Raw genomic sequence first — 9,468 nt, 5'->3', positions numbered from 1 at the left:
AAGATCCATCTGACATTAGCTATAATATCCCTAGTACCACGACCTCTTCTAAATCCAGCCTGCACATCTGGCAATTCTCTGTTGACATATTGTTCCAAACGTTCTGAAACAAAGAGAGAAGAAAATTTTAAAATCTATGGAAACAATGCAACTGAACCATGTGAACCTCAGCCTTCATGTACTGGAGACCAACCAGTATGAGATGGTGCTTTACCACCACTAATGACTATTCTACACGGAGTCTCTGTAGCAGGCCTTGACCAAAGTAGCCAGAACATGGGGAACAAAACTAAAAATCACAAAAATGAGCATGCTTACTGGTCTGATGGAGACTCTAGGAATCCCAAGACATACCCTCTAAGGCCCTTAATCACCCTTCAAATCTAGAACTAAACTCACCCTGTGGCCAAACTTTCAGCCAAACATCAGGCAGGCTGTAAGGTGAACAATAACACCAGGAAGTCACATACTTTTTAGAACAGTAAGCCATGCATGAGTGCAAGGAATAAAGCTCCTGAGGCAGGAAGGGATAGTACCAGGGAGGCAAACACTCTTTAGAACAATCAGCTGTGCATGAGTGCAAGGGATAAAGTTCCTAAGGTAGAAAGGGTAGGATATAAGGATTAATGAAAATTATAATTACAGGAAGGAAGCACGAAGAGTGCAGTTACAATGTGGTTATGTAATCTGTATTATAAAACAAAATGTCTATGAATGCTTGAATGGAGAACCAATTTGTTTTTCAAGTTTTCATTCAAGCACAACATGTTACATGGATTTGAGGATTCTTTTTATGAATAAGATATTAAACACTAAGGAGGTCTGGTGGCTTAATGATAAGGAATTACATTGCCGAAGTACATGGCTTGAATTCACAAACTGCTCTGCAGAAGAAGGATGGACAATCTCCTCTTGTATGATTTACTGACATGAAAATCCACTGGAGGGTCAACTGTGGATTGGTTCAGACTTGATGGTACCCAACAACAAACACTAATACAAAACAGAACATTCAAGTTTACCTCTTTTCTGTGTTGCTACTATATTTGCTGATGAAAAACTATATATTGATTCATCATATACTACTGATTTTTAAAGCTATATCTTTAAAATTATCTCAAAATGTTTAGGTCTGTTTCTTAATCAGAACTGTTAGAAAAGAGACCCCCTTGTGAAGCAATTTATTAAGTAACAGAATAATGAGTATGAAGCAAGTGCCAGCACACCATGCACATCCCCCTCTGTCATAGAGAAATCATCTTCTCTTCAACCGGCTCTCTGGCAAGAAGCCAGAGACAATGCTGAGGTCTCTGAACAACTACTACTCAGAACCCTAGGCTTTCTTTAAACGCATCAAAATTCTCTCAGGGTGTACATACTAGTGCTTTTCACATTATTCTTGCAAGTTCACATGCAAGATTTCTAGATTTCAGAACTTGAAACTAGTGACATTTGGGCCTTCTGGATAACAATGGCATTCTTAGCAATGACAAGCAAGAAATCTATGAGGAGTGTGCTAGTGTGGCCACACACTCACTCACATCCATTGTTTCTCTCCCACACTAACACTCTCTCCTCCATAGTCCGTACCCTCTTGCAAATAGTCTCATATTCTCTTTCTCTCTCTCTCTCTCTCTCACACACACACACATACACACACACACACACACACTGAAATGCTAGCAACTCAGCTTCACTATATTCTAACCACACACACTGCAGAAAGTCATACATGTATTTATCATCTATCATGGCTTTTTTGGGTCACAAATTATTCCTAGTGATGGTCTTTAGAATACAGAGAAACATTGACTTTTGATTCACTTCCTGTTTGAAGTCAAGGAATGGTGTAATGCATTTTAGAAAGACATTATTAAAATATTTAGAATCATTAAGTGCTTTTCTGTAAAAGAATGAGGTTCAACAATTCACTTACTTTAAAAAAATGTACTATCAACATATAACTCATTCCCTGAGTGTGCTCTGGGGATGGATTACCTTACTGCACAAGGTAAGCACAAGCTTACTTGTGCTTCTCTACTTATTTGTAGCAAATAGTTTCGTGTATTTTCACCACATTTATGTCAGGGATTGTAAATTTTAAAAGAGGCTTTGCTTTTATTAGAAGGCTTGGAAGAAAGAGAGATACCAGCCATATCTACAAGCATAATCTTTTATGTGGTGAAAAATGTGAACTTATTTACTACAAGTTAGTTAAATAAGAAAAGTGAACTGCTGTCTATTTTATTCACTATGTAATTAATCACTAACATGCTATTGTTTTAATTTCATGTCATAAAGTTGACTGTAATTCATACCAACCCTTTGAACAACAGATCTAAATCTTGCTATATCATGTGCCATGAAAATAACAAAAACAACAAAAATATAGTCTTTTATTAAGGAGGTATTTGTTAACATCTGCAAAATAAAAATCTATGGATCAATTAACATACTTGGAAATAGTTGTCACATAATTCTTCCCAACATGGGAAAATAAATCACAAAAAACCAAAGCTGTAGTTAAGAAAATAAAGGTGAAGTGGGCCTGTGCATATAGTAGCTCACGCCTGATGTCAGTACCATGAGCATATACCAGACATGTATACCTCTTCAGCAACATTCAGATGTCATTACTTCAGCCAGAGAAACCCCAAAGCAGAGCACTAGAAGGAACCAACAAGCTCCTAGTCCATTACTAATTTATTAGTATGCTTCTCCACCTACAAGGAGAGAGTTCCAACTCTAATAAAGTCTTGCTATGTTTTATCGACTGTGCAAAGGCATTTGACTGTGTGGATCATAACAAATTATGGCTAACATTGAGAATTATAATCCCAGGGCACTCAATTGTGCTTATGAGAAATATATACCTAGACCAGGAAGCTGTTGTCTGGATGGAGCAGAGGGCATTGCATGGTTTAAAATTAGGATGAGCGTGTGGCAGGGTTGCATCCTTTCTCCATACCATCTGTATGCTGCACAAATAATTCATGATGCTGGGCTCTGTGAAGAGGAATGGGGTATTAGAATAGGAGGAAGACTCATCAATAATTTGCATTATGCAGATGATACAACTGTCCTTGTTGAAAGTGAGGATTTTATGAAATGTTTGCAGCCTTTATTATGGATTACATCTCAACATCATGAAAACAAAAGATAGCCCAGGACCAATAGTCAACATTATGATAAGTGGTGAAAAGATTGAAGCTGTCAATAATTTCATCTTACTTGGATCAACAATCAATATCCTCGGTACCAGCAGTGAGGAAGTCAGGAGACTTATTATATTGGGCTAGTCTGGTGTCAAGGACTTCTCTAAAATGAGGAAGAGTAATGATGTTAGTTTGAACACTAAGATGATCTTGATTCAAGTATAATCTTCTCAATCCCCGCTACATGTCAGAGAGCTAGACAATGGATAAGGATGACAGAAGAATTGATGCCTTTGAGTTGTAGTGTTGGAGAAAAGTGCTGAATATCCCATGACTGCCAAAAGAATAAATAGATATGTTTGAGGGAAAGTTCGGCCAGAGTGCTCCTTGGAGTCTAAGATGGCTATGCTTCATCATTCACACTTTAGACATGTAGCTAGGCAAGGTTATTCCTTAGAAAGGGACATCATGCTTGGAAAGATGGAGAGTCAACGAGGGAAAGGAAGGCCACAAAAAAAAAAGAAAGAAAGAAATGATGACTTCAACAATGGGCTCCAGTATGCCAGAGATGATGACGATGGTTCAGGACAGGGCTCATATTTCACTTAACAGCACCTCACAACAACAGGATATACGAATTTGTTTAAATACATTCATTTCTAGCTCATCAAAAGTATTCTATCTTAACAAATCTTCTACTAGCCAAGTTGTTGTTGTAGATGGATGACATTGAGTGAAGTACGACTTATAGTAACCCCATGAACAACAGATCTGAATCCTGTCCTATCTTGTACTATCTTCATAATTTCTGACATACTTGAGCCCTTTGCTGCAATCTAGTTGAACTATCTCTAAGACATACCTGTTTATTCTTTTGGCAGTCCTTAGGATATTCAATACAGTTCTCTAACACCACAACTCAGAGGCATCAATTCTTCTGCCATCTTTAGTTATTATCCAGCTCTCAGATGCATACGAAGTGATTGAAGAGACCCTGATCTTAATCATGTGCACCTCAAACTGACATCATTGCTCCTCAATAATTTGGAGGAGTCTCTTTCTACAGACTTTCCCAGTGAAATACATTTCCTGATCTCTTAATTGCTAATACCAACTGTGTTGATTGTAGATCCATGTAAGAGTAAGTCATTGACAATTTCAATCTTTCCTCTATCTATTATGATGTTGCCTATCTGTCCAGGGATGATTAGCCACCTTGAATCAGACATTCATATGATCTGCTATAACATGAATGAAAAATTGAGCAAGAATGGTGTTACATTTATATTTAAAAGTACCAAGGCTAGCTGATAAGAATCCCATATATGAGGATTTCTTTTGCCATACAGATAATTCATATTTTCTATAAAAAGGCAATGGGGAAGAGTAGTTCAGTGATAGATTCTTGCTTTCCATGTAAAAAACATGAATTTGAATCATAGACAAAGTACATCAAATGCAGGCACTGCACATTTGTCAGTGAACAGTGGGATTTTGCCATTATACTGGGCAGGTTTCAGTGTAGTCTGCAGACTCTAAGACACTAGGAAGAACAGCCCAGTCATCTGCTTCTGAAAACCAGCAAATGAAAATCCCCCATTGACTATAGAGGGCTACAAGGAAGTTTCCATGGGTATGGGACTGACTCAATGCTAGCTAACAAGGAAAACAACAGAGTATTACTAAGAGAAATTTTGTACTTAGGTGGTAAACATATTATTTTTCTGTTTCTGAGCAATTTGGCCAAAATAAGAGGATAAGTACACACAGTGCCTTCATTGCTGTCTCTTCATTACTAAGTATTTAAGTATTTTCCATGCACTACACAACATGAAGCAAGCAATGATTATAGAGCTTTAAATATGACTTGCAAAGTGTTTTCATGTGTAGTCACAGATGGAGTAGATTTTATTGATGCTTAAAGAAGAATATCTTTATTTTTTTCCCCTTGTATTATTATTGCTATTGTCCTTTCACTGTTTTGCGGTTTTGTTTTTATTTCAGGTCTTACTTAGACATGTCCAAAGTGATTATCTTCAGCTACCTCTTCTGGTTCGTCCTCACTATCATATTCATTACCGGAACAACCAGGATCAGCATATTCTGCATGGGTTACTTGGTGGCTTGTTTCTACTTCCTGCTCTTTGGGGGTGATTTGCTACTGAAACCCATCAAGAGCATCCTGCGCTATTGGGACTGGCTGATTGCATACAACATTTTTGTGATCACAATGAAAAATATACTATCAGTAAGTGGTTTCTATGTCAGCATAAACAATTCATCAGTGGTTATTAAAAGCCTATCACTGCTCTCTTCTTAAGAGCTCTAAGTGCGATGCTGCAAATTTAGAATTCTAATGATCAATTACTCTTTTTCTGTTTTGCTACATTAAGCAGAATCCATTTTGTTCATTTCCACCACCTCAAGGTCATGTCACAAAAACAATAAACTCTGAAATTTATTCATTTACATTCTATTCCTACTAAGGATAATTTGTCATCACTTATACCGTGAACTGTGACATGGCTCTTACATGAATTAAATCAGAACTCTCATATAGACTCTCTTACCTAGGGGGAAAAAGTAGAAAGATAAAATAAAGTGAATATGTGAGTATAGCTCTCAGTAGCAGTGCAAGGTGGGAAAGATGAGTGTGTTAAATTCAACAGTGAGTTGGGGAGGGCAGATATGGGTAAGATGCAGCTTCATGGTTGTCTCTCAACACAGATTTCCAGCTTAAAGCACATAATTAAATCTATGTAGGTGTCTCTAGATTATTCAAATGTCTATTACACTCAACCACTAACCAAGATGATGTAGGATTAAGTCCACCCAGAAAAAACTCTAGCAATCAACTTCAAAAAAATCAGCCTGTAAAACTGCCGTTGAGCACAGTTCTATTCTGATAATTTTAAGATTGTTGTGAGCTGGAGTTAACATTTATTTTTAATTTTTCTATTGGTTTACATAGAAAAACTGTATATACTGTGCTTTACTTTTATATATTGTGTTTCATGCATTCCAGTTTACACTATCATTCTCATACATTGTGTTTTAAAAGTTAATCACCTCTGATCCATGCCTGTCATTACTCCAGCTCTTCAAGTCCACACTGTATCTTTCCTTTAGTCCCTTCCACTGCCCACCAAATTCAATGACTTCTAGATTTCCTCCCCTCCCCACCCTCAGCCCATCCTCTTCCTCCCCTTCATCCTTTGGACTTTGATACACATCTTACCAGTAATCCTTGTATTTTTATAATAATTGTCTTATAAAGTATTTGATTGCAACTGATTTTATAAGATAAAATAGGTATAGGGAATTCACCTTCCTTTTATAAAATATTTGACTGATAAGATATGCATAAAACATTATGGATAAAATTGAGAAAAAAAAATTAGTATCCCAGAACACTTAATCATGCTCATGAGAAACCTATATATAAACCAAAAACCCATTGTCTGAATAGAACAAAAACACTGTGTGGTTTGAAATCAGAAAAGGTATGCATCAAGGATGTATCTTTTCTCCAAATCTATTCAATCTGTATGCAGAGCCAATAATTCAAGAAGTTAGACTATTTGAAGAAGAATGTAGCATTAAAATTGGAGAAAGATTCACAAACTGAATTATGTAGATAACACAACTTTGCTTACTGAAAGTGAACTTGAAACACTTCCTTCGAAAAATCAAATACTATACCCTTCAATATGGATCACATCTCAAAATCAAGAAGAAAAAATGTCTCACCATTGGAGCAATAGACAACATCAGGACAGATGTAGAGAAGGTTCAAGTTACTAATGATTTCATTTTACTGGATTAACAATCAACAATCATGGTAATAGCAGTCAAGGAAATAAAAGACATGATGCTTTGGGCAAATCTGCTGTCAGGGACCTCTCCAAAGTGCTAAAGAGCAAGGATGTCAGTTTAAAGACTAAGATGTATCTGAAGAATCAGTGTCTATGGTGAAGCATACTGAATATCCCATGAACTGCCAAAAGGACAGAAAGTTCATCTTGGATGAAGTGCAACCAGGATACTCCTTAGAGACAATAATGGTGAAGGTTTTCCTACCATACTGTGAGCATTTTGTCAAGATGGGTCTATCTTTGGAAAAAGATATCATGCTTAGAAAATTGAAGGTTCAGAGAAAAAGAGGAAGAAGCTCAACACAATGAATTGACACAGTGGGTATAACAATGGACTCCAGCTTATCAGAAATTGTGAAGATGGTGGAGGACAGAGCAAGGTTCAGATGTATTGTTTATAGATTCACTATGAGTTGTAGTTGACTTGATGGCACTTAACTTCAACAACATGATATTAAATAGCTTTGCTCATGGATAACCCAAACTGCCTGATTATTCTGTTGTTGTTATATGTGCTGTCAAGTAGACCATGACTCATGGTGACCCTATGACTAATAGCTCTGTACCCTGCCATATCCTGAGCCAACCTCACCATCACTGACATATCTTCCCCCATTGCCTCAGTCACATAAAGCCTTTTAGGCCACATATGTGTCATTTAAATTAGTGCTACAGGAAATTAGACAGCAGCCTTTCATGAGCTGAAAGAGTTAATACTTCTAGTTGGCCCTATTTTACCATTCACCCCCATTCCTACTACTCCGAGAATACAATCGATAGTGCATTAAATGAATGCTGATGTAAAGGTATACTGCTTCTCCCCTTCCTATCTACTCAGAGATGAGCTCACCAGACAATTTAACTGTCAAAGCTATTTGATTTGCTTATTTGTTTTGCACGTGCATTCATGTGATGGAGGTATGGAAACTCAAGTCCATGTAATCATAAATATAAATTTGAATAATTCATTATGTTTACAGTCCAATGAAGTACTAAGAGTCTAGTTAAGAGTAAAACCCCAAACTCAGGTTTTTGCTATCAAGTCAGAACTAACTCATTTCTAAACCTTCTCTGGATTTCCAAAGCTGTACATCACACAGGAGGAAATTTCTCCTCTTTCTCCCACAGAGTCATTGGTAAACTGAAACCACCAGAGAGGTAGTGCCTCTGAGTTAGCAGTACATAAGCTATGTCAAAAGTGGCTTTTATTTATGCACCCTCCTGATAACATGTCCAAAGTGTTTAAGGTGAAGTTTCACCTCCACTGGTTACGCTTCCTCAAAGAGAGCGTTGTTTTTCCTTTTGGTAGCCCATGGAATATTCAGTACTCTTGTCCAAAATTTGAAAAAAATAAATGTTTACTGTCTCTAGAAATACCAAAAAGGAAAGAATTTAAACAGAGAACAGAAACACAGTCATGGAAAGGTGGGGTGGAAGCATGTTGCTATGGCTGGTCCGGTACCAGGGGAGTTCATGTAGGGTAACAACTAGTTTAGAAGATTCCAATTATTCATCTAATTTTTATATCCCCCCAGGAAATACATACAATTTGGCCAGCATCTTTATTGTATGCAATGATTAATATTTTGAACTTAAGGCGAGAAACAAAGATGATTCCATTATCCACTTAACTAGCCAAAAAGGCTTGAAGTACATACTTTGTTTCTATTCTAAGAGTTACACTCTGAAACGTATTTTTATTATCTCATGGGAGAATAGTATAAATTTTATTTTGACAATGAGAAAACTAACTTTACCAAAACCCAAGTCCTGAGATTCAATGTCCTGCTCACAAATTTAACTTGTCCAAGATTTCCACTTTGAAAAGAAAGGTGTTTACAAGTGCAGAAAATTCTGTACAAGGGAGTCTTCATTTACTCATCTATTTTTTTTGTTTAAATTTTATGAAGTATTTAAGTTTATTTCATAGTGAATTAGAAGCAAAAGAAGAAAACTCAGTAGTCCAGTCTTCAATTATTTTGAGGTGATTTCCAATTATAGAAATATTTTGAAAGTAAATACATGAAATTTAGAAATCACTAAATAAAAAGATCATTCAAACTATCTTATAAATCTATTAACATTTCAATGTGTTTTGTTCTTGGGTTTTTTATTGGGTTATTTTTATTGGGGTGTTTTTGTTCCAGGAAGCTATAGTTCTCCTGAGACATCTAAGAATTCTTGGTAGCAGAGTGTGTAATGTGTTCCCTTAGTTGCTCTGAGGGAGAAGACAGCAGTTCTGCTGTAAACCTTGTGCTGTACAGGCTAGAAACCCAATGGAGGGTTTCTTTTTTTTATTATTTTATAAAATTTTATTACTTTTTTTTATTAAAACATTTTATTAGTATTAATGAACATTTACAGGGATTTGGGGTTTTCATTCCTTCATTGCTGTACCATTCTCTCTAACCTCTTCCCCAGTTTGTTCTTCTTCCCCC

At 36.5% G+C, this 9,468-nt stretch overlaps 1 protein-coding gene across 1 annotated transcript in view; it reads left to right on the top strand.

The window, feature by feature from the left end:
• PIEZO2 (piezo-type mechanosensitive ion channel component 2) overlaps positions 1–9,468 on the top strand; it is a 731,335-nt gene that overhangs the window by 549,855 nt on the left and 172,012 nt on the right. The window contains exon 25 of the mRNA XM_006897012.1: positions 5,160–5,403. Within this exon, the coding sequence (XP_006897074.1) occupies positions 5,160–5,403 (244 nt within the window). The remainder of the gene's footprint in view (positions 1–5,159; positions 5,404–9,468) is intronic.

The sequence above is a fragment of the Elephantulus edwardii genome, unplaced genomic scaffold (assembly GCF_000299155.1).
Source record: "Elephantulus edwardii isolate Elephantulus edwardi_28Jun2011 unplaced genomic scaffold, EleEdw1.0 scaffold00196, whole genome shotgun sequence".
Taxonomy (NCBI): domain Eukaryota; kingdom Metazoa; phylum Chordata; class Mammalia; order Macroscelidea; family Macroscelididae; genus Elephantulus; species Elephantulus edwardii.
This window is presented reverse-complemented; position numbering and strand designations above follow the sequence as displayed.